A 27,194-nucleotide genomic window follows, 5' to 3' on the forward strand; every position below is an offset into this window, starting at 1 on the left:
TGTCGCTGATGTTGATACAGGGCAAGACCAACTCAACATTTCAGAACGCCTTCAATGTGATCTTGCTCTCCGGGAAACTATCTCTGCCTCCGACCCATCTTTAGATGCTGCTGCGTTACATGCTCCGGAGTCATTAGATTTACATGCAGTGAAAAGCAATTCATCAGGGCAAGCGGAGAAAAGAAACAAGATGGTCAGTGAGGCTAACGATGAGGAGGGTCTGGGAGGAGGATGCACTGGTTCTAGTCCTCCAGCTGGCCAGTGTGGCAGATGCTGAGGATGTCAAGATAACACTGGACATGCCTTCTAACATGACAGTAAGGAAATTTATAAGATACTTGTCATTTGCAAGAAGGTTGACTGTTGCCCCTGGCAGCTTTGCCTGTGTCACTGTGTGTATGTTATGGATATTACAGATTATTAGATCGATAGATAGATAGATAGATATTACAGATTATTAAATAGATAGATGGATGGATGGATGGATGGATGGATGGATGGATGGCTGGATGGATGGATGGATGGATGGATGGATGGATGGATGGCTGGCTGGATGGCTGGATGGATGGATGGATGGATGGATGGATGGATGAATGGATGGATGGATGGATGGATGGATGGATGAATGGATGAATGGATGAATGGATGGATAGATGGATGGATGGATGGATGGATGAATGGATGGATGGATGGATGAATGGATGGATGGATGGATGGATGGTTGGATGGATGGATGAATGGATGGATGGATGGATTCTGTAAAACCAGAAATGTTTGCATCCATTGAACTTTTGCAAATTATGCAAGAGCCAAGATTTGCAAAAATAAAATGCACTATGCAATGCATTGAATGCCAGGAGCAATTTGCTAAAGTTTCATGTCGCGAATGTTTCTGGTTTTACAGTAGATGAATAGATAGATACTGTAAAACCAGAAATGTTTTACAATAGATAGATAGATAGATAGATAGATAGATAGATAGATAGATAGATAGATAGATAGATAGAAACATATAAATGGATTGGTGGGTGTATGATTAGATGGCTAAAAAGAAGTCAGACAGATATCTAGTGTAAGATCACATGATTGAACCAGAAAAAGTACATTGTCTCTGATGCAACAATACATGTCTACACAATGAACTGTGAGTCACACATGTTACTGTGGTGATGTGAACATGGCCTAAAAGAGCATGTGAGGTTATCAGTAGTTTGCAATATCATGCCATTACAAGCCTTCTGCTTGCTACCTGTATCTACCCCAATTTTGACCCATCAGGGCATATGCCCTTGTGAGAATCCATCAATGAATGGACACCTATTGGGCTATATGTGCTTTTTTTTTTTCTTTTAATGTGTTGTGATACTGGTTTTGTATAACATAATCATGTGTTATTGTGTGCTTGTTCCCATCTATATTGCCTTTATCAAGTTTATGCTCAGCCTGAGAGGATTGAATGCCAAACACATTTAGACTTTGAAACTACAGTGTCTTTTACACATGACTTGATTATTTATTTATTTATTTATTTATCTATCTATCTATTTATTATTTTCTTTCTTGCAGTGCTTCCACAATGAAGTAGAAACTGCCACATTGAGATTGGAAGTTTGCCTGCAAAGTCGATACGTCACAAGAGTCGCGAAACTCTCCTGCCGGGTCCCTGCTGCTAACATGAGTCTGGGGGGAGAGCTCACTTTTCGCGATGCCGCCAGGGCCCTCAAGAGGCTGTTCTTCCAAACACCTATCCACATCAGAGATTTAATCCGGTGAGGAAACAATCTATTCCCCTTTTTCAAATGACATCCTATTACCAATATCTAAATCATAACATTTGACTGCGTGATATGTGATATGTGGTGTTGACTTGAATGGAAAATGGAGAAGAAAGCCGTATGATGGACATTCTTTTGTCTTGGGGCTAATCGTTCCTTTTGCATCCATTCACATTGAAATGTTACTGTGATGAGAAAATTGGTGGCAAGTGAAGTACAGGCTATTACTGGTAAAGTTGGTAATGCTGCTCGAATGAGATTATATCCGTGGCTTTTTGAGATCATTATCAAGATTTTTTTCATTTCATTTCATTTCGTTTATTTCCATCATTCCACAAGGATAAAAAAAAACACATGACATATAAAAAACAAAACAACATTAACACAAGGTATTGTTACATTCATATGCTATACATATCAGCACAAAGTACACAACTGTAATGATGAAAAATGGAATGCACATAAGAAAGCCTTTAAATGGCTTGTAAGACTGTGCATACCTAATAATGTATAGAAACAGATTTGAATTGAGAAAACAAACAAACAAACAAATTAACATGGTCAAAATACATTTTTAAGGATATCACCCAAAATCTAAAACCGATACTTTCACATAGAACTTCAGTATAAACTCAGAAGAATCTTTTTATACTGTTTTTTAAAAATATTATTAAATTGTACATTAAAAACATGGTTCACGTTCAAATCATTCCACAATACAGGTCCAGTATACCGTAATGAATATTTGGACCTATCATTTGAGAAAGACCATCGGTGAATCTGGTAACATGATCTAGTATAATGAGTGTGAACATCAGCATTAATCATGAACATATTCATAAAATACGGAGGGAGAGATTGTGAATGATAACGTTACCAGTTCAACGATCAAACAATGTCTCTTCCTTGTTCTGTCTTGTCCCGTCTCATCTCCTTTTCTATTTGTCATTCTTTTTCACATTAATAATGCTCCTTCTCTTCTTTCTCTTCCTTTCCACCTTCTCATGTCTCTGCTATGTCTTTTCTTCAACACACCCCTATCATGTGTTCTTTTTTTTTTTGTCTCCCTTCTACATTACATGTTCTCATGTATATATTTGTCTTATTGATAATAATAATAATAATAATAATAGCAAGTTTTAATATATGAATTTCAGACTTGAAAATAATTTCTATGCACTTTACAAAGCATATTAGAACATCATACAAAATTCTCTAAATTTGTTGTGTGCGTACCCATGACTGGATTAGCTTATCCTGTAATCTTCGTAAGTCTCATGTGTGCAACACACTAATTCTAGGAGTAGCACACTGAGATGCCTTTGTGACGTTTGGTCATGAGATTTTACTATTTGCGTCCTTGAATTTCAGGCCCAAAGAGCTATCCACTGAGGAGTTTGGGAAACTGTGGCCTGAGCACACTCTTGATCTAAGACTAGTCCTGGAGGTCAAAGGTCAGACCATGTCAAATATCATGAATATGATGAGGAGCATCCACCTATTCCCTGTCGAGATAATTGGTGAGTGATCAACCAAGCGTGTCCGAACTTCAGGTATTAAGACCAGTGATCATTTGTGACCGTGCACCTCAAAACGGACATAAAGTCGCACACACTGATTTTGCGTGAGGACTGAAAATAAGTGAAATGGGTCAACCTAGCCGAACTTGACTTTTTCATATTTTCTGAAAGAGCGGGTCTTCTTTTATATTACTAGTATACTAAAATTTGGTATCATAAAACGGGCAGGGAAAGTGTGTTTTTTAGCAGTTTATCTCGAAATTTTTTTTGGTAGAATAGTGTGATTAGGTGTGCCTTTAGAATCCCTTTTTCATTTCTGAAAAACCTTGTCCACACTCTTCACTTTCAACTTAATAACTTTTGAAAAGATAGTGCTACTGCTTCGAAAGTTGGCATTAATTATGGACAGAATGTGTTAATGAGGCATGCTTAATTTCAGTTTAATCTGATAATCCCTTCATTGTTGTTACTCTGGTGGTTTACTTCCTGTTTTTTGTCCCATTCATCGCACAGCCAGCACGGTTTAAGGTAAAGATTAAGCGCTTGAATAGACACTATACTTCAGAGCCTCTTTTCTCAGTTCACACTTTTCCTGAGTTTGTGCTTTCTTTCCAATATTAAGATAGGTTGCGAGAGTCCATTTGATTTGAGTTATACATCATTTTAAAGCTTAAAGTCTGCTCTTTCAGAATATGGTCTTAGCTAAAAATTCATGTCTGGCGACTTTTTGTTTGTTTTGAGGTGCAGAGTCACATTTCATCATGTAGTGAGAGTGTGAAGCAGTGTAGGACCCTACTTCTTTTGTTATGTTTATGTTTGTGATCATGTTAGTGCAGTTGCCATTGTTTAATCAAGACTCAGATGAACAGGAATACAGCTACAGCAAGACAATTTTACTCTTATCACTTTCAAGGTATATCATTTCTACCTCGCAATCAGGATGAGAGGTCAGTAAAATGGGATGTATACTTTATCAGATATTTGTACATAATAAAAACTCTGTAGAAAATTAAGTTTACTTAGGGAGGAAAATGAAGTGGATTTATTGCAAATGTGTACACTAGACCCCACGTTCATGCTGGGTTCTGTGTCGAGGGAAAAGTCGGGAGAGACCTTGTAATTTTTAGGACTGACTGTCCACACTACTACCTGGACTGTCCCTGAGCTACAAGGGCAGTGGGGGTGTGGGGCAAGCCCTGCCAGTTGACACCAGAGTGTGTGCATGCACACATTTGATGAATATAGCTGGGCACTATTAGTCATGGCCCAAGGTCATTCTCCCCTCCAAATTTTGTCCCAGGACCCCGGACCTGACAAGCTTCATGGGGACACTGGGAGAAGTCCCAGTGAGTGTCTACACTGTGGTTTGGGACGGGGAAATTACTGCACCATGGAACTGTAGACTTTATGAAGGAGTGTACAACGTTAACTCAAGATCTTGAGATTTATTGCTGTTCAATGCATCACATGGTCCACCTTTCAGGCTTAGCCTTGCACAGCCCTTTGATGAAATATGCTGCTGTTGACACATAAACATATCAGCCCCTGCTTCAAGGTTATTGAAACTAAGTTTGCCATCCAAGTCAGGTAGACCTTTGTCTCTGGTGACTGCCCACCTGTACATATGCAGCTAAGCATTTTAGTGATATCCAATTGTATGCAAGTTATGGTGTCATGTGTAGCCCCATTTATTGAACTTTGTGGCATATATGGATACCTCAATGCCTGACCTCTTCTAATTAAGATAGCCAGTTACTGTATACGCTGTTATTTTTGCATGCAGATATTTTCGCGAACGAGGAGGTCACAGACATTTTCGCGAGATGTTGTTTTCGCGAATTGACACAGAGGCCTCTATAAGTGCACTACTACCTTAGCATATATGGTGACATTTTTGCGTGTTGTTAAATTTGTGGTCCAACTGTGATTCGCAAAATTCAAAAAAATTAAACCCTCGTGAAAATAACAGCTTATACAGTAATTAGGAAAAAGATCTTTACTCCAAGGTTGTCCAGATTAAATGGAGGCGACTGTGCCAACATCATTTTTTTCCACTGTTAAGGAAAAATGTTGTGCTTGCATGTCTGAGCTATTTCCTTCCTGCTCTGCACCAGGTGGTTCCGTAAATTTCTTGCACATGCATGTTCGCATCTGCGTATTTTGTGAAAATGTGTGTATAATGTGAATGATTACATACAGCTGATAAGTTATTGATGCAGTATGGAGACCTCTTTTGATTACGATGTCATTGTTGATAGGAATGACACTGACTCACACAAATGTGTTTATTTGCATTATGCCAATCCACTTCTGTGTCACTTTCCAGTATTTTGTGTCCTCCATGATACCCCTCCCTTTCACACCCCCTCCCTTTCAAACTCCCCTTTACACCCCTCCATTTCAACCCCCCTTCACACCCCCTCCATTTCAACCCCCCCCCCCCCCTTCTGTAAAGCTATTTTGTAAGTATGTGTGTGTTTGTGTATGGGGATGTGAGTGCATCCTTTTTGTTTCAATCTGTGTTTCATGTGTACCTAGTATATTTTTTTTTAATAGTGCAGTGACCAACTTGGTGTCAATTTGTAACTACATTTAAAGACACTTCCCTCTCTGAAACTTTGTTTCCAGGTGACCTTTAAAAATTCATTTTACCTTCTGGACAGCTTACAATGACCCATCCTAGACTAGTTCTGGCATCCTGGTCTATACTTCTTCTTCTTTGTTTTTTTCCAACTCAGCACTTCCTGATACTTTTTACACTGCAAGCATACATTGCATCCGTGTGTATTGAGATCAGGAAGTGATGACCTATTGAACCCTGATAGGATCACTTTCCATACGTTCCCTTTATTCTGTTGTTGAAGGACAAGTTGCGGTAGAAGGTCTTAGACAGTTGCAGTGTACACTGTAACTAAAATTGTGACTACACTGTTCCTCAAGTTTTGAGAAAGGCAATACTTCCCCAGTCCTTCTTTGTATTGGTCTTGTCACCATTTGCAGTAAATGTCTGATTTGCTCTCCTCATTTTTCCCCTAGCTATTTTGATATGCCACACATTGATCTTAAACTATCAAATTGAATTGAATTGAATTGAATTAAATAAAATAAAATTAAATTAAATTGAATTAGATTAGATTAGATTGAATTGAATTGAATTGAATTGAATTGAATTGAATTGAATTGAATTGAATTGAATTGAATTGAATTGAATTGAATTGAATTGAATTGAATTGAATTGAAATGAATTGAATTGAATTGGATGATATGACAATATGAACAACATTCAGACTATGGCTTTTTACATCAGTTTCTGTCCACATTGAACTAGTCATTATATCATTTTTCAATCTATGTGTTCATTCCTTCATCAGTCAGAGTAGCTGTACCATAAAACATTATACATGGAAACCCCATTATAACGAGGTCGGTGGGACCACCAATTTTTCCTCGTTATAACCGGTACCTCGTTATAAACGTATGCATTTTTTTACCATTTTAGTATGTGCAAATGAAAATGGGACCAGTAAAATCTTCTCGTTAAAATCAATATCTCGCTATATCCGAGCTCGTTACAACGGAGTTTCCCTGTATACGAGAATGAACAGACCATGTTAAAAAAACAACAACAAAGAAGCGAACAAAAAAACTCTAAGAATGTTTTGTAGTCTTTAAAAACAATCTTTTGATATATTTCATTGATCACTAAATGCCTTTGTCTGTGCCACTCTGAATGCATACACACCCACTGATGGTTCTGTACATATACCCACTTTAACCTCTTGAGGATGAACTGAATTTGCTATAACACACATTTCCCATAGACATTTCCCCCAGCATACTGACTACTTAGTCTTCAGTGGGTGAACTGTATGTGTTCCATTTCCTGGATGCATGTATCAAATTGTACAAATGAACATTGATGACTTCAGTTTCAGTTTCAATCTATTTGATTTCACCAAAATAGGGGGAAAAAAATATGAATAAAAAAAGAAACATCAGTATCAGTGTACCATTACAAACAGATCATGTTAATAAAAGAAAAATAGTGAAATAGAATTACAAATGTATACAGATGTACACAGGTGTGCTGTGGTAAGCAGAGGCCAGAATGGAAGTGACCCTTATTTAACCCGATTAGGAGGAGGTCCGAGTATACTCGGGAAGGTGTCTATGGGAAATGTGTGTGATACACTTGTATCAAAATCAGTCTGTTCTCAACGGGTTAAGGATAACCAATGATACACACAAACTGCAATCACGCTTCTGATCACACCTCACATGAATTCACCACACTACTGATTAACCCCCCCCCCCCCCCCCCCCCGAAAAAAGAAAAAAAAAAGGAAAAAAAAAGGAGAAGACAACAAACAAAAGACATCACTAGCATTCTCCATGGAAGTGTTTTAAGTTGAATGAGAGGCTCATTGAGTTGTTCAGAGACCAGAGCAAGTAACATCAGATTACTTTGCAGGTTGTTTTGTTTTGTTTTTTCTAGGGTAAGGAACTACTATTGGTCGTATAAAGATTTACATCCCCATATCATCACAGTACTGATGAATTTGTAGACATTAAAGCCCTTAAAACTCCAAAGTGAGATTTGGCCAAAATCACAGGAAGTTGATAATTTATAACTTTTCTTTTCAATCAAAAGTTTAATATCTTGAGTACATCCTGTCTGATAGTCAAAGTCCAAGCCTGGTCTGAAAGTGAAAACTCTTTTGAGTGCTTGAAGCACATTACTGTGGTTTATTTAATTGACCCATTGTTTGTGAATGCTTTATATGCTTTTCCTTATAGTGCCTTTTCTTTGGTTGGTTTTGGAAATGAGATGAATATAAAAATGCTTAAGGACGATCCTCAGTTAAAGTGAAATCCATGTCATTTTCTTGAAACTTTTCATAATGTAACTTTGACCCATCCGAAGCCCAAATATGCAAATAAATCCATAGGTTCATCTGCTTGTATTTCTTGTAAGGGACTTTGAAGAATATGACTGGTCTGCCGTCCAGTGCTAAAATGATAGCGTTACAGGATCAAGACCATGATTGGCAACAAAATCTGCAATGACAAACTGAAATCCCCATAATTCTTTCAAAATCCATGTTATTTCCTCCAAATTTGCAAGAATTGCAGAAAAAAGGAACCCAAAACGAAGAAAAGGTTTTAAAGTTAGGGTTTACACTCTAATTCTTGAGCAAGCAGCGCCCTCACGCGGCAGAAAATACCGAAATCTCTCAAATCCTTCTCATTGATGTTTTCTGTTAGGGGTGAGCTAAAGGACAAGGTTCATAAAACTTATGCTGTACATGCAAAACCCATGTCATTTTCACGGAACTTGACCAAATTGTAGAAGAAGACTTAATCATTCCAGAAAAACGATAAAAAGTGGGGGTTCATGTGCTCGTTTTTGTGCTAGCAGCGCCCCCATGCGACATATATCATCGTAAGCCCCCAAAATCTGGTCAGAAACCTATGCAGGGATGCCCTGACAGGGTACGTTCATAAATCTCACGTTGTTTATTCAAAACCCATGTCATTTTCACGAAACTTGTAGAAAAAGGCTTACTAATTCGAGAAAAACGATAAAAAGTGGGGGGTTCATGTGCTGGCAGCGTCCCCATGCGACATATATCATCGTAAGTCCCCAAAATCTGGTCAGGAACCTCGGCAGGGATGCCCTGACAGGGTGGGTTCATAAAACATATGCTGTACATTCAAAACCCATGTCATTTTCACGAAACTTGACCAAATTGTAGAAGAAGACTTACTCATCCCAGAAAAATAGTAAAAATGGGGGGTTCATGTGCTTGTTTTTGTGCTAGCAGAGCCTCCTTGCGACAGAAATCATCGTAAGACCCCAAATCTGGTCAGGAAACAATGCAGGGTTATACCCTGCCAGGATGCATGAATCTCATGTGGTTCACTGAAAAAAAACAACAACAATGTGTCACAATTGCAGTGATATGGTGAACAAATATTCAGAAAGGAAGGTCCATGTGCGTTTTTTGTTATCATTTCCCTTAACACAGCCATAATGATATTATGTGGACGCAAGCGTGGAAAACATTGACATGTTTATAATTTGTTTGCTTATTTTACCCACTTGCTGCAACCAGGTGCAGAAAGTGATAATGGAGGAAGAAGAATAAATATAAGGAAATGGGATTTTGGCATTAGTCTGACGGTCCTCCAAAGGAAAAACAATTAATCTTAACATAATGACGTTGATTGAAGATTGCAAGTGTTGATTATTGCAGTGGTTGGTAAAGTGCGTGTTGTATACTATGAAGATTTACCCTGAGTACCCCCCCCCCCCCCCCCGAAAAAAAATGATTCTCCTTTTGTTACACCAGATTTGGTGATCAACGATTAATATCTGAATGGTGAAAGTGATAAATACATGTTTGATAATACTTTCATGACCTTGTATTTTGTAAACAAAATTAAAAAAAGAAGCAATATTTTGTATTAGTAATGACAAGTTTAGATCTAATTTAGATTTTAACAGAGATACTCAGATTGTTTTAGTTACTAGACCTAAAGATGAAATGTGTGTCATGAATTATGTTTGTTTTGTTGTTGTTGTTGTTGTTGTTTTTAACACCTAGTCTGTAGACTAGTAGTCCCCGACGAGGGCCTGTAGGCCCTAGGTAGGCCCTACCTTAGCACTCGACTTGACCAGTTGATGAACAGATAATGAAATGCATGTCACAAAACAGATAATAACGTTGATTGAAGATGGATTGAAAATGGAAACAGCTGATCAGTTCCACTTCCAAGCTTCCCAATCGTCGATCAGTGTTGTTTTACCATGACCATGTATATGATATGCGGCTCAGACCTCTGAACATTGCGTACGTACAGATTGTAGCGCGTACAGTCGGCACGCGAGCCGAGCGAGGCTGCCCAGCGCAGCCACCGCCGCGCCGCGGGGGGGAGCTGTCGGGTATCCGTACGTACCAAACTCTAGCTCAATCTACTAGTACTAGCAGCTGCTCAGCTCAGCTCTGCTAGCTCAGCTCATCACTCGTGCCTGCGCTTCTACGCTCTTTGTTATGTCACTGCCAACCTGCGCAGCTAGGATGTGCATAAACTCAACTGAGGAACGTCCTTAAATCAGAAAAATAAGTTAGCCAAATTCATGAGACTTTTTTCTTATGAGTAACCTAAATATAAAGTGTACATAGGCCTATATCTTAGTGATGATATATTTTTGTTAATTACTCATAAAGGGCTTATATGGTAAATTTTATAAACCTTGTGAATACTAACTTGCTACCTGAACCCCCCCCCCCCCCTCCCCCAATCGCAGCAGGGCTACCTGTGGCAGCCCTTACATGTACTTTTTGTGTATTTGTGTTTGCATGTTTGTATGTGGAGTAATGAGTGAAAATGGGTATGGTTCTTTCCCTGCATTCGTATTGCTCATACCTCATCGTACTGTGTGGTTTAATTTCCCAACTTTGATAGAAATTCATTTATTATTATTATTTATCTTTTTTGAGTGAGTGAGTGAGTGAGTAGAAGTTGACATGGCAAGAAACTGTTCGGGGGTGAAGAGCTACACCGCCTATTTACATATATACAGCTGTATGTTCATATTTGTGTAGCATCATCTTCTTATGCATTTTGTGTTTCCCACTTTGCTGCCTCTTGGAATATAAATTGTGTATTCTAGAGTCTGCTTCATAAGTTATGCAATTTTATTTCTTTTTTTTAGGGGGGGTTATCTTTTTGTTTTTTGGCTGAAGAGTGTTTCAACCTTTGCATAAACTCCTACACACCGTGAATGATAGAAATAAAAGGAAGTATAGTGAAGGGAAGACATTAGTCTGATTAGAAAAAGACATATATATATATATATATATATATATATATATATATATATAGCAATAATAAAGTCACAACAGAGGAATGCAGGGAATGCATTAATAGCCAATCTTGATTTAATGAATAATCCGAATTTTCGAGGAACCTTCCTCTTCTTCAGGGATGAAAGAAGAGGAAGGTTCCTCGAAAATTCGGATTATTCATTAAATCAAGATTGGCTATTAATGCATTCCCTGCATTCCTCTGTTGTGACTTTATTATTGCTATTTCTAGTACTGCCAATACGCGGAACAACTACAATGTTTATATATATATATATATATATATATATATATATATATATATGACATGAATGTCTGCATGAAATGAAAGTGACACTTGTAACACAGCACACCCCCCCCCCCCCCCCCGAAAAAGTAAAAACAATAATCAAGATCTATTGTTTCTATCTCTGTCTTGCTGCCAGGCAACGAGGGCATTATCTGTGGCTCCCTGCTGGGTTCCTCCACCTGTCTGGTCCATGTCAAGATGGAGGGTGGTAAGCTGGACCTCTGGGTCAAGTCCAGGAGCAAGCTGCTCTCCCAGGTGTTGGCAAAGAACTGCGCCCGTCTGCTGCGAGGAGAAGCAGTGAGGTAGCCCCCCTGGAAACCACACGTACCTCCTGCTACTTCTACTCTTGCCGCTACTTGCCATACCTCAAGTCTGGACATGTCACAACTACAGTTGCAGTAACATTTCAGTTCAATCTGTAATGCCATGAAAATATGCATATGATGTTAATCCCTGTGTGCTAGGGAATGAAATGTGGCAATCCTATTAATCCATTGAAGACCTCTACTCCCGAGTATACTCAGGCAAGAGTCAATAGGAAATGTGTGATAAAGCAAAATCAGCCTGTCCACAATGGGTTAACATTGATATGATGCTGGGCTGTCACCTATATACTGTAAGAGAGCACAGCCCAATTCTAAGGAACTGTAAGAAGCCTCCTTGAATCGGAAAGACAAGTGGTGTCTCGATGTTGCTATTCTTGGGGATTGCTGACACACAGTGCATCCTTGAGAATCCATATGTGAGTAGGCTCAGGGTATGACTAGATTTTGTTGTTGTTGTTCTTCTTCTTCTTATGAGGGGGAAACCAATAAAGAATCACTCCACTTAACAATCCAGAGCAAAAACATAATGTCCTTAACAAGCTCTCAAGGAAAGAGAGGAAAGCAAAAACAAAATAAAGAAATATACAACAGTAGATTGAGACCATAATATCTGGATTGAATTAACAAACATGAAAAGAAAAAGGTTCTTTGAACCCTGCATGCATGTATAGAAATAGATTTAAGATGGTCACATATACTAGATGTACCTATTCAGCCCTTGTTGAAAGAAATTTTGTTATATATTCTCATTATTGATATGGCAGCAGTTCTCTCTATTGAAGTGCAGCTTCATATCCACATTAAATATTAGCAGAAATGTCTTTGATATTTGCTGTCATTCCCGTGTTATTTGTAAAATTATGCTGATTGTGCTGTGAACTCATAACAATGTCTGCATTGCTCATGGACAGCTTTATAGCATGAAATGGTACCATTGTTCAGCTATGCCAGAAATGTTTATCGAGTACAAGTGAATCACTTCAGTATTCTATTCTACAAAAAAGTTGAGATCTTTTTGCCGACCTTTGTCAGCCTTCAAATCTTTGGTGCAAATTTAAGATTCTTGCTGAGAAAAAGATACAACAGCTTTGCAGGGTTCCTATTTTAGCTGTGGTGATATGCTCCATTTTCTCAAGTGGGGTCATAATTAGTTTACTGCCACAGATCCAAGTTTGACAAAGTCTCTAAATGCCCAAATAATCTTGTAATCTCATTGTAATTTGACTACTGATCACAGTTTTGGGTATTGTTGGTGTATTTGGTTGTTTGTCGTGTGCATGTGCATGTACATAGACTTGCCCACTCACTGAAAAGGGTCTAATGATCCAGAAATTCGGTCAAGACAGTTTGCAATAAATTAGGGGAGCCCCTTAATCTCAGAGATGGTGTCTATAATAGATACAGAGATGCCATGTTTTTGAAGTAGAACGGACCAAGTGGGGGTAAGGGTGTGGCAGGGGAGCAGGGCCTCCCTACCGCGTTAGGGAGATTTTTTAATTTGGGATATAAAATTACGAGATTTGATGCATATCTGTGAGGCAGTTTTGTTAATGAAATTGCATTACAGGTATGCACCAAATCTCATGATTTTATATGTAAACTGGTTGTCTGAGAATAAAATGCAAATAGGATACTTTTTTAAAGATTCATATTTGGATGGAAAATTACTTTTGAACAATGTCTGGCTGCATCGCCGATTCCTTAAAGGCTGCATTGCACGGTTCTTTTACATGTTCTACTGTGGAAGCTGTATTTGTCCTTCTCTGTCCCAACACAAGGGAATCATACCTGCCACTGTTCTTGGTACTGACACTCATATTTGGCTGCACCTTTGTCACTTGTCTTCTTTTTTCTTTTTATCCGTCATGATTCCTCCTTTTCACCCTCCTCCGCTTCCTCTTTCAAATTGCAGTTTCAAACAGGATAACATTTACGCAAAATGATCAATCGATCAATAATTGCGATGATAAGTTGGTACGATTTAAAGCGTCATAGTTTGGAAGATAAAAACCAGTGATGAATTACTAATTCTAAATTTCTGTGATCTGCAAAATTTCTGTGGGTCACTGGTCGTATTATGGTCATATTATTATATCATATTATTATATCATAGAAGTTTAGATGTTTTTGGGAAGTGCTTATCTACCAGCTGCAGGAATGTGTGACCGATGTTTGTTCGGACGTTTGTGCTGAATGGGGTGTTGAACCAGATGATTTTGTGCTTTCTGTTTTTCCTTTTAGGTTTGGGTCGATCTTTGATGTAGGACAAGCTTTCTTTATACCCACTGGCTTTCAGGGCAATGTCATACATCGACGTGGCTTTCTTGAAGGTTTCTTTGTCTCAGGAGATGTCTGAAATGCGTCTGCCTATAGAAGCTGGAAGGCCCTTGATTATCGATGGCGGATGGTTAGATTGCCTGTGGATGTACATCGGATTGTCGTTGGGTTTTCGGTATGGGTAGTACTTGCCGTTATTCAAGTTGAGGATGATGTCGAGGAAGTTCACGATCTTAAGATTGCAGCTGATGGTAATTTTCAGGCCAAGTTTCTGAAATTGTTCTTCCTGATGCGGTCAGCTTCACTGCTGGAGATATTTTTGAAGACTGCCAAACCATCATCTCTGTAGAGGCCAATACTCTCTCGGCCGTACTCATTGGACAGGGTGTTGAGGATATATAGGCCCACAAGCTCACAGACCTCAGCTCCGTCAAAGCTGCCCCTAGTGACGTCGAACGGGCTCTCATTGTCCTTTTTTTTTCCAAGGAAGGTCTTAGTCAAAGAGGATGGACTTCCTTGCGTGCATAATGATCTTGTAGTCTCTAGCGGAGATATTTGTGTACTCCTTTGGGAAGTCAATAGCCTTTTTCAGCAGCTGTTCAGAGATTGATGGGTAGAAGTTGACCACGTTGAAGCTGACGAATGTATGTTTCTCCTTTTCTTTTATGTTTTTGAACCAATTGATCACAGTGCTGGAGGTACACCATTGATTTTAGATACTGATGTGGCTCTTGTAATGGCGTTGTTGATACTGCCCAGAATTGCTTTGCTGACGATGCCGGATTCACTTTTGACAGGATTGATCAGTCGACAGGGGAGGGTATTTTCAAAATTGTCCTTTTGTTCCTTTAAAGCGAAGAAGGCTTGTTTCTTTGCTATGGTTTCCATTCGATCTTCAATTTTGAGGTCCGTGGCGATGGCCCGAGCTTCGGTGTTAATGTCATCGACTGTTTTCCTGCTTGTAGATTTGTAGCATTTGGTGATGTTATCTCAAAGTAGTTTGTCGCATAAAGTGCGGTCCATCTCATAGAGGTTTCTCGTCTTATCAGCAGGTATCAGTACCTTTTTTGAGTTCTTGATATTGGTGATGTGTGCTTTCAGCTTATTTTGAAACCGGTTTGTAGCCTTCCTGAAGCGTAGATTCTTGATCATTAGCAACATGTCATCCCGGTCCCGGTATCAGGTCTTTGATTTGAGGCGGCCATTTCCTGCCCTTGAATTTAAAGTTGCCATCATCGTTATCCTGGATGCATTGGGAGGTCTCGGCATTGTCGTTATGGCTGTCATCATTATCCCTCAGGAAGAAGAATGCTTTCCATTTCATACGCTTGATGACGCTTTCAACCTTTTCGTTGAGTCTCTTCTTGAATGAATTGTGCGATGGTACTGGGATGTTCTTCGTGGAATAGTCGAGGTTCACCCAGTTTAGATGATCCATTTTGTCGTCCTTGAACGGATAGGCAAGACAGACAACAAAGTCCTTCTGGAAAGCTCCGTGATGGCGAGAGTATGCCTCAGCCACCTGTAAAACATATTTATTTCATTATTACTTATCGTTAAGTAGATGACATGCAAATAATGCAATGTAAACAAAAGGAATTTCATTACGCAACATATACTAATTAGATCATTGTTAACATAATAATGATAATATTGTTGACGTCATAATAACACCATTATTTCGTCATATTCCCATCCAGGGTAGCAAGCAGGGGTACGCGCATGCACCTACAAGGATGCGCGCATCAAGAAAGCGCTACCCCGCGCGTGCCCCAAAAGTAAGCCACATAGCGCATTTGGACACCGGCACACCGCACACAAAAATGGCAAAATTCACAAATTTCTTATTCTTTGGTTAGATAAATCTACATTTACAGCAATTCAATCTTTTGCATTGACAATACAACATCAATTAAATCATATCATCAGAGAGGCAGGAAAGATCTGAACAAGATGCACTTATTCAAAGAATGTCAACGAAATTCTTTATCTTAAATTAACTGACACACATTTAACCGTGTAAATGAATTCATTACGGCTAGAATTCGACAAAGTGTAATTTATCAATGTTCAATGACTCTCCTTTACTTCAGCATCAGAGTGCCTAATAAACTTCAATAAAATTACCTCAAATAACTCTGTAAATAATCAATATTTGCATACATTGTCACATAATGAATAAAATGATATTTACTGAACATTTGTTCAAACTTACCGATATTAACTGTGGTTAAATGTAGTTTAATTATCCAAAAACAAACGAGAGTGCGGGATGTCCGGTAACATTGGACTCGGATAAGCTGGATGGGTGAAAGCGTTCTGTTGTTATGATTTCTTCTATGACAACAACAAACAATTGCGCATGCGCATTAACAAAAAAATAAACAGAAATAAATAGTAGTAAAGAAGGCATACGTGTTGAAATATTATTTTGTATTATATATATATATATATATATATATATACCGGGTGTCCAAAAAAAAGTGGAATGGCTGATTTTCAGCACCTATCGTTCTAAAAGTGATATATTTTTTGACATCATTAGAAAGAGTATCTTCCGCAGAAGACAATCATACCAAAATTACGAAATTTGGTTCAGAAATTTGTATTCTACTCCTAATTCTGTAATGCAGTCATTTTCAAATTTCGCTGGATTTTTGCGACGTATGAGCGAAGAATTTGGGTGCGACATGTATTCTATACGGTGTATTGTGTAAGCATGTTGATCTTGTTGATTGTGGGTTTTCGTGATTGCGTCCATATTCTTCATGGAGCTGTAGCTAACCTTTACTGTATTTCTATTAAATGTTTGATTGAGCTTGTGCCCCTTTGGAAAGTATTTCCCTATCAACTGCAAGAATTTACCCCCACGTTGGTCTTGACGTTTGCACTATAAGGTGGATTAAACCATGTGACCTCTCAATTTCTGTTTATTCTTTTCTTTCTTTATCCATCTCCTTTTGGTTTAGTGTACTCTAAGTTTCTCTCATAACTGCTGTTTTTCAAAGCTTCAGTGTATGGTGGCGCTGCATTTCAGAATATTTCGTCAATCGAGGACAATGCTGATATGCACTTTTCAACAGTTGAAGGGATTTTCTTCAGGATGAGTGGATGGTGGTTGGAATTCCGGTGAACATAGAGGGGGGTATCATTAGGCTTCCTATACGGGCGAAAGCTGCCGGTTTCTAGATTGAGGTTGACATCCAAGAAATCTACTGATTTCAGGTTGGTCTGCACTTTGATGCGCAGGCCGAGTTCGCTTAAGACCTTAATAAGATCTTTACGTGCTCTGTCCGCCCTACTGCACGAGGTCCTCCTGAGTACAGCGAGCCCATCATCTCGGTAGAGGCCTGCTTGAGACAGATGGATAATAGTTCATGGATATCGAGGGGGAAAAGTCCACGATATCGAATAGAATGAAGGTCGAAGTTTTCTTGTCATCGAGTTTGGTGAACCAGTCGAGTACATCAGCCGTGCTGGTCCATTGATTTGGATTGGTTTTGGCTTTTATTTCATATATATACATTGTATATATATAATAGGTGTGGAATTAGAATAGGGAGTGAAATTTGTGGAAATCCTCACACTCCTGTCCGACTTGCCTGGCTATGCGCACAAGTTCATCAAAGTTCTGGACAGACTCATATTTGTGTCTTATCGACTGTTTTAGGGTTTCGTTAGACAATCCTTTCCAAAAAACTATGCGCAGGGTCTCATCCTTTGCTGATGGCGAAATGCCGTTTCGCTGTTCAGCGCGATCGATGGAGAGCTGTTAGCGGGCACTATATGTTGTGATTGTCTCCTCTGCCTTTTGTTTTTCTGAGTACAGTTGCTGGAGCAACACCGCCCCCGACTCCACTGTACCGTAGAATCCCTCTTACTTGTTAACTACATCATCCACGGTGGCATCCACTCCCATATTTAATACTAGTTGCCCCGCTTCACCCCGCAGGGATTGGTGGACAAGCCTACCCAGGGTGCGAGGGCTGCACCCCTCCTCCCTTTACTGACATTGTACTTCATGCCGCCGAACCTCGAAAGGTACTTCTCCTCCCTTCGCTTTGGGGTCTCCCGAAAACATCGATAATTTTATGGGATTCTGGATCATTGTTTGTGTTGTTACTACAGGGACGGGCGCCGGGTCTACTTCAGTTTTTAAAATCAGGTGCACTTTTGGGACATCTAGCACATCCACTCTATGCCCGCCCAGTTCTTTGCCATTTAGGTAATTTATAGCCTTTGCTGCTTGTTTGTGATCTGCGAAAACACAGTGCGCATTCCGTGATCGCTCTCCCGTTAGCGAGTCCATTCCAAATTTAATGTGTGTGACATCCCCTACTTGCACTAAAAATCCCCTAAGCGTCTCCTCGGTCACACCCAAATCTATTCTATGCACCAAAACTATACGGTCCACCTGCAAATTTGCCATTTCAATAAAATGAATTCGGGGCCAGAAAATTAATGGCAAACGAAGATTTTTAAAAAGACGATGGGCTGAGGACAGCAAACAACTAAATTTACACAAAATCTATATAGACCTTGAATAGGATGCAATAAAGCATACAAAAGAAAACAGCAAAGCAAAACAAACGAAACAGCAGTTATTAATTCAACCCATTAGCACTCATCAACACATCGACGCGAGGGTCGTGAGTTCCATCTAATACAACGCCGATTACCCTTCCCTAAGGAGAGGAGGAAATCGCGTCCCGGGATGGGCAATGGGTCCGCTAATACATCACCGCTCTCCGGGGTTAGAAAGTTTACGTAGACCACCAAATTAAAGAAAGGATTGTTACATGAATAGCAAAATAAAGAACTTGGAGACTTGCTTTATAAGGTATGTGTCACTTTATTCATTATATTCCAAACAGAATATAACCAAAATATTAAAACATCCGACATTCACATTCAAATTCTCATATTCAACACTCGTACAAATTACTTGTGTCAATTGACTAGTTATACATGTAAGAAATTACAATTGTCTTCTCTGGTAATATATATAGGGGGAAGGGCAGGATAGAGAATGAGAGGGCAATTAGTATAAATGGAATGGGTTAAAAGGGGTGGATTGAGTACTCACATGTAACGCCAGAATCCATGTGGAAAAACAATAAGTGGAATAATTTGTGAGATGCGCTGCAGTCTTGAACTTGGTTGCACTTCAGTTGGGTCAGTTCGCGATTCTGGCTCCTCCGGGGCATCAAAGACAGGGACAATTCAGGAACAACTCAGGAACAATTCAGTATCACATCGGGAACAAATCGGGATCACATCGGGAACGAACCATGTAGGATCACATCGGGAACGAACCATGTAGGATCACATCGGGAAGACGGGAACAAATCAGGATCAAATTAATTTCTGGAACAGACTACTTACAGGATGGTGATGTACATTTATAACTGGGCTCGTGCAAATTTAAGTCCCGTTTCCTCGGCTCAGCAAGACTGGGAAAGTTCCCTTTGTTTTATTGGTGACTCGATCAGCAGGAAAAGTTCCTTTCTCTTATATTGGTGACTCAATCGGCGAAGATCAAAATGATAATACCTTTGGACGCGGTTAAAACTTGCCATATAAATTGACGTTTTCCAATAGAGGGTTGAAGAAAAGTTCCAAAACTTTCCGCTGTCACAGGGCGTTACTTTATTTCAGCTGGAGTCCAAAAACTTTGAAGTATTTCTCGATAAGGGGTTAGTACATATTACTGGCGATGAAGTAGGTGTAGAGGACAGGAGATGGGGTGGCCGAGAGGGGGGATGAGAGTAGCCGAGAGTGAGTCGGAAGGGGGAAAACATGGGGGATTTATACTTCATTATGCATTCATAATTACTCCGCCTTAACTGGGTATATGCAAATGAACTGACTAGTCCTGACTTATTACTGGTTCCCTTCTCCTCAATATTCTTGTGGGGGAATGGTCTTAGAGTGCTAAATTACAATATTAAACTCCATTGGTCAATTTTTCATGATGGACCTGTCATGTCACAACATTTTCTTTGCATTCCCATTGTTTTATAAAGAAGAATAAAGCTTGCACAAAACTGTCTTTAAATCTGCATTGACTCTAACAGCTGACTCTATTGTCCATGTCCGGAACTTAATTCAGCCATAAATAAGTCCATTCCCCAACAAGTGAAGCAACAAGGGACCAACTACCACTGAGGAAGGGGAACAACATGAAAACATTATACCGGGTGTATGGGCCTACTGTAGACATTGGCTGGGTAGGAAAGGTGACTCCTTGTCAGGGTCAGATAAAATCAGCTTTTAAAGCCTGTTCACACACTATAACTTTTGCTGCATCCATCATAATAACCTCTACCCTATGTAATTTGGGTGCACTATAAAACATGGGAACATTCACATTTTAATTATAGAAGCTTGATAACCTTTCTAATCGGGGATAAGGACTAATAAATGGGTCAATTTTGGTCCTGCTATATATATATACACACACACCATCGCTGCTTTTGTCACTAAATGCCCTTAGATTTGATGTTGCTGAAATGGTAAAAGGTCGGAGATGGTGTCATTCTATTCTATGGTATGAACATATTATCTAGGATAGATTTCAGCCGCAGGCAAACGTTTTATCTCACTTTACTTCATCTAGTTTTGAGCCCCAAAGTGGAGATTTACATAAAAGGGGAAATATTAACCAAACAATACCAGCATGTCATAAGATTCTATGAAATGCCACTCCAGTTGCTTCTCGATCAAATTCCTGTTTCTACTTGAACTCATCGAGGTAGGCTCTGAAGAGTGGTCTATTTGTTCTAGAGCCTCTTCAGTGAAGGCGCTTTACATGATGCCACATGTACTCTACGTTGTTGGTGTGGATCCCAGTGACTGGATCCACAAAGTTCTCTGAGCGGTTCACGGTGTGGTGAATGTATCCAAGGACCCCAAGCTGATTATATGCCTCCCACATGTCGCTATGGATAGTGATGCCTGGGAGAATGTGCTGCTGGATAAGTGGAACAAGGGTTCCAGCATCCCTCTGCTCCACCTCTACTAGGAAACATTGACGTGATGCGGTCTCCATGCCACCAAATACCCAGTCACCCTGCTCCCTCCTCCCGCAGTGGTACTTTCTGGTGCCAAACTTGGCATCGTCGCATACGACAATCTCTCCTTTGCCACCAACACAGCTGTGGTGAGCATAGTGACTAGTGCAGACATTGCAAAGAAAGTTATTCCAGTCTTTGATCAGTTTGATTCTATTTGTTCTAAAGCCTCTTCGGTGAAGGCGCTTTACATGGTGCCACATGTTCTCCACGTTGTTGGTGTGAATCCCAGTGACGGGATCCACAAAGTTCTCTGTCATAGTGGTTCACAGTCTGATGAATGTATCCTAGTAGATGCGGTCTTCACGCCACCAAAGACCCAGTGGCCCTACTCGCTCCTCCCGCAGTGGTACTTTCTGGTGCCAAAATTGGCCTGATCAATTTCAATAATCTCTCCAGGTCCACCAACACGGATGGGTGGCAGGCGTATTGACGAGTGCAGATGTTGCGAAGAAAGTTACTGATCAGTCTTTGATCAGTTTCACTCCTAACATCTATCTCTGTGCTTCTTCTGATGTTTGTCATGCTGCCATCGCAAAATCAGTAAATAAGCTCAAGCAGCTTGTCCAACAGCAAATGACTCCTCTCAAAAAAACTGCCCATGCAAATGCTATAGTACTTCTTGCATCTGGCTCATCTCTATACTTCGCCATCTGCTGACCTGGCAAATGCTCCAAGATAGCAGGTGTTTCCGCCGCATGCCTGATGTGGACATGACATCTCTCTCCTCTTATGTAACCAGATAGGAGGTTTGCATTGCTCTTTTGGTGAGGTAGAATTCTGTCCACATTGGTGGGAAAAATGACTTCTCCCTCTTCCTCCCTCGGTGTTTCATGGATGGATATCAACTCCTTTCTTTCCCCTTCCCTGTCCACTACTTTTGATTTTGATTTTTCAGAAGCTTGGATCTGGAAAGTCACATCAGACATCAGACTTGAGTGCATGATGGTTTCTTTTTCATGCTGATAGGTGCTTTTCAACAGCTGTTGAAAACTTCTTGCTCCTAGAACATCGTTGGCGCTTTTCAACAGCGTCCTGTTCCACTGTGTGCGATTCTTACAAGCTCATCAAAGCTTTTAGCGACCTCGTAATGATGCCGGATAGCCTGTTTAACTGTTTCATTCATTAGCTTTCTCCAAAATACCATGCGCAGAGTCTCGTCTTTGGAAGAGGAGGGGATCCCTCCCCTTTTCTCTACGCGATCTATAAGCAGCTGGAATCGCGTGCTGTAGGCTGCGAGCGCTTCCCCCGGGAGCTGTCTGGTACAATGTAACTGGTGTAAAAGCATCGCCCCACTTTCCAAATTCCCATAAAACCCCTCTAATATCAAAACAATACCGGAGACCGTCGTCTCAGAGGGCATGTTCAGAACCATCTGCCCCGCCTCCCCCTTCAACGACCGCCTTACCAGTCTGTTTAGAGCGTCAGAGGGACAACTTTCATCCTTTTCGAGGCACTCCACCTCATACTTCCATATTTCGAATGAAACCTCGCCCCCCCTTCGGCTTGGGGTCCCCGCTGAAAAAAGACAACTTGTATGGATTTTGAACCACAACTTGCCGTTTCTGCTCGGGGACCAGGAATTCCTGAATATGTAGGGAAAGACAAGTGCGGGGCATGCTCGTTACTTCAACTTTTCTCTGCAGCAATGACATTTCGTTAAATTCTTTAGCTTTATCCGCCTCCTCGGCTGTTTCAAAGGCACAATAAGTTGTACCAGTGGGCTCGCCCGTGAGGGAGTCCTTTCCTAATTTTACGTATGTCAGCGAGCCCACATTCTCGAAAAACTGCCTCAAATCCCCCTCTTTCACATCTGGTTTCAGATTTTTTACCAAAACCGAACAGTCCCCCGCAAGCGAAGCCATGATATCGCAATCAATGTAGCAACAAAACAACAAAATCAACCAACAAACCCCAAATAGTCTGAATGGCTCAAACTTTACCAAATATCAAAATTAAACACATGCACACACACAAAAAAATCATATACTATGATACCATTCACCTCACTGCAATCCCATCTGTCATTTACGCCAAGTACCAACAACGCCTATTAACTCTCGGCGTGCAACAAAATAGCTTAATCCGCTGCCTTATATAATTGTGCCCCGGACTCAAGCAAAACAAATTATTAGGGCAGGTGATGCAGGTGATGCAGGGCAGGTGCGGAAAAGATGTGCAGTGCGGTGGCGTGGGTATTTTTCCTGAAAAGTTGCCAAAACGCATTTCACAACGCACTACGCATAATCGCGCGTGGACGGCTGGGTGAGTAAGGGGATACAAATCGGAATTCCCAATAATGTCGAATAGAATGCAACAAAATTGTACTCTTAAGGTCGCGCAATAGTGTAGCACATCTATGAGTGCTTCTATGCTGTGGCTGGGTCTGATGTAGAATGGCGTCACTATTATGCCAGAGGACGTCCTGCGGGACCTGTAAATAGCCGCAGAGGTAAATAAAATCCTCAACCGGTATGTGGGTCTGAGACCGAGTCAGGGGCAGGGGCAAAGAATATCTGTAAATTGACCCTAACTGCGTCTCAGGGCCTTTTAATTTCTTCTGGGAGTATCAACAAGTGGAGCAGCTTCTTGCCCCATCCTTGATCTCAAATAGCCGCAAAATAACCCGAATTCACAGCTAACTTTCTAATATCCCCCCAGGGTATGGATATTCCCCTACTACTCTCGTCCATGCGCCAAAAGAATCAACGATTCAATGCAAATTTTGGGCCAAAAAATCTGGAACACACAAACAACTTACAAAATCTAATGTACGGTATCTACTAACGCTACAACAAATGAATACTACAAACCCTATTACATGTAAATCCATGCGGAAACGAGCAGAACAATCAACGATACCAACAAAATCATTGCGGCCAACATCATCAACCACCAATATTTAACAACAAAAATCCATGCAAGCTTCAGTATCCATATTGATACCTCACTGTATCCAAAAAGTGCTTGATTATAACCTTACTTAAATGCTGTGCCTCCTAAAAAATTGCTCTAGCGAGCCTAAACACTGCACAATACTCAACGATACTTGTGAACATAGACCTATGGGCTGAAATAAAACATTGACTTCGATATCAGAAACTCTCAACAAAAAATGATTAGCCAGCTACTATTAGAACATGAGGAGATTTTTCAATGCATCATTTTGCATTATTTCCAACTAATCAAAATTTAATCAAAAACATTGTGCTGATAACGCTAAAAGAAGAAAGTGAGTTCTATCTAACCTTCCGCTCCCGACCCAGCTCACCGCCCTGGGCTGGGGCTACCAGCGGCAGGGGATAGGCTGGGCTCGTGCCCGGTCTGTTAAGATGCGAGGGGATTTGGTTAGTGCACTCGTACTCGCAGACTCACCTGCCACATCATCATCAATTAGTTAAATTAAGAACAGAAATTAGGAGAAGGTTACACTAAATTCATAAAGTTAATTGACTTTTATTCAAGAGAAAACTCTGCTCTTGCTCAAATGATTATATTATACACATTTTAACTAGGCATGCACATTCTTACAAATCCATTTTGGTACATGTACTTACATACAGCTTCGGCATGTTCAGTGCAAGTGCAAGGGGGGGGGGGGGTTAATTGTCTGCGATCAACTGGAACCATTCACTGTTCAAAGTCCTCGCTTCGCATAGTCGTTGTCGCTGGCGCTACTCCGCTGGTGGCTGCTTTCGTCTAGCCGTACTACTCCTGCCGCACCGGTGGCTCCCCGCAACATCTCCCCGCTTCTGGCGGCTGGTACACGGCTGTGTCCGGCTGCTGGGCTCTGCTTCAACTTCTCAATGGACTCATCGGGGGTATTTGTGGGCGTCAGGGGTGGGGTGTGCAACAGTTCGCAATCACATGGTATGTGTCCCTATAACACATCAAAATCGTGCGGACAGTGGCAAAAAGGCAGTCTCATTTGCACCAGTTCCGATTTCCGCCGGTTAAATTGTCATTTCAAAATTTCCAAGCCGGTCCCTACCATGTCAGAAATAAAAGTTCGGCCCACGGCACAATATACATGATATAACAGGAATCATTAATTGTGCGGGATGACACGCCACTATAATTCATGAAACGAGCTAGGCATTATTGCCCGTCGAACATCTCTGTGTCCAATTCAGCTCAATCGACATGATCGTTGCCAACCCCGATCTTCCCTCTTTGAAAGTTTCGGAAAGGAATATACTAATTGTGCTACATCTTCAAATCTTCTGCTAACTCTGAAGAATTCATCTTCACTATGCTTCACTTTGCTTTACCCTATCTTCTTCCTGACCCTCTAATTTCTTATTATTCCCTTTATAACGCCCGTCCTATTCGGAACCCCCTTTTTTTTTCTCTCGCTACATATGGTATGAACATATCTAGGATAGATTTCAGCCGCAGAGAAGTGTTTTATCTCACTTTATTTCATCAAGTTTTGAGCTCCCAAAGTGGAGATTAATAGAAAAGGGGAAATATTAACCAAACAATACCAGCGTGTCATAAGATTCTATGAAAAGCCACTCCAGTTGCTTCTCGATCAAATTCTTGTTTCTACCTGAACTCATCGAGGTAGGCTCTGAAGAGTGCTCTTTTTGTACCAGACCCTCTTCAGTGAAGGTGCTTGACATGGTGCTACATGTTCTCCAGGTTGTTGATGTGAATCCCTGTGACTGGATCCACAAAGTTCTCTGAGTGGTTCACGGTGTGGTTGACGTATCCAAGGGCCCCAAGCTGATTATATGCCTCCCACATGTCGCTATGGATGGTGATGCCTGGGAGAATGTACTGCTGGATAAGTGGAACAAGGGTTCCAGTATGCCTCCGCTCCACCTCTACTAGGAAACATTGATGTGATGCGGTCTCCATGCCACCAAAGACCCAGTGGCCCTGCTCCCTCCTCCTGCAGTGGTTCTTTCTGGTGCCAAACTTGGCATCGTCGCATACGACAATCTCTCCTTTGCCACCAACACAGCTGTGTAGAACATAGTGACTAGTGCAAATGTTGCGCAGAAAGTTATTCCAGTCTTTGATCAGTTTGACTCTATTTGTTCTAGACCCTCTTCGGTGAAGGCGCTTTACATGATGCCACATGTTCTCCACGTTGTTGGTGTGAATCCTTGTGACTGGATCCACAAAGTTCTCTGAGTGGTTCACGGTGTGGTGGATGTATCCAAGGACCCTAAGCTGATTATACACCTCCCACATGTCGCTATGGATGGTGGTGTCTGGGAGAATGTGCTGCTGGATAAGTGGAACAAGGGTTCCAGCATCCCTCTGCTCCACCTCTATTAGGAAGTGTCGGCTTCATCCCCTCTCCATGCCACCAAAGACCCAGTGGCCCTGCTCTCTCCTCCCGCGGTGGTACTTTGTGGTGCCAAACTTGGCCTCATCGATTTCAACAATCTCTCCAGGGCCACTCAAACCTTAACATATATCAAAATTAAACACATGCACACACACAAAAAATCATATACTACGATACCAGTCACCTCGCTGCAATCCCATCTGTCATTTACATCAAGCACCAACAACACCTATTAACTCTCGGCGTGCAACTAAATAGCTTAATCCGCTGCCCTGGACTCAAGCGAAACAAATTATTAGGGCAGGTGATCGGTGGAAAAGATGTGCAGTGCGGTGGCGGGGGTAGTTTTCCCGTAAAGATGCCAAAACGCATTTCACCACGCACTGCACATAATCGCGCGTGGACAGCTGGATAAGGGGATACAAATCGGAATTCCCAATAATGTCGAATAGAATGCAGCAAAATCGTACTCTAAGGTCGCGCAATAGTGTAGCACATCTATGAGTGCTTCTACGCTGCGGCTGGGTGTAATGTAGAATCGCGTCGCTATTATGCCAAAGACCCAGTGGTCCTGCTCTCTCCTCCCGCGGTGGCACTTTCTGGTGCCAAACTTGGCCTCGTCGATTTCAACATCTCTCCAGGGCCACCAACACGGATGGGGTGGCAGGCGTAGTGACTAGTGCAGATGTTGCGAAGAAAGTTATTCCAGTCTTTGATCAGTTTAACTCCGAACACCTACCCCTGCGCTTCTGATGTTGGTC

The 27,194-nt window shown here is 40.9% G+C and overlaps 1 protein-coding gene across 1 annotated transcript in view; it reads left to right on the top strand.

Annotated features, from left to right (window-relative positions):
- The window catches only part of LOC139744606 (AP-4 complex subunit epsilon-1-like), a 44,330-nt gene extending 31,973 nt beyond the window's left edge, over positions 1 to 12,357 (top strand). Inside the window, exons 21-24 of the mRNA XM_071655036.1 lie at positions 168 to 317; positions 1,567 to 1,769; positions 3,147 to 3,295; positions 11,592 to 12,357. Of these exons, the coding sequence (XP_071511137.1) occupies positions 168 to 317; positions 1,567 to 1,769; positions 3,147 to 3,295; positions 11,592 to 11,761 (672 nt within the window). The 3' untranslated portion in view covers positions 11,762 to 12,357. The remainder of the gene's footprint in view (positions 1 to 167; positions 318 to 1,566; positions 1,770 to 3,146; positions 3,296 to 11,591) is intronic.
- Positions 12,358 to 27,194: the final 14,837 nt, after the last annotated feature.

This window comes from Diadema antillarum, unplaced genomic scaffold (genome assembly GCF_040938485.1).
Source record: "Diadema antillarum isolate AM-2024a unplaced genomic scaffold, OU_Dant_1.0 seq00001194_RagTag, whole genome shotgun sequence".
In the NCBI taxonomy this organism is placed as follows: Eukaryota; Metazoa; Echinodermata; class Echinoidea; order Diadematoida; family Diadematidae; genus Diadema; species Diadema antillarum.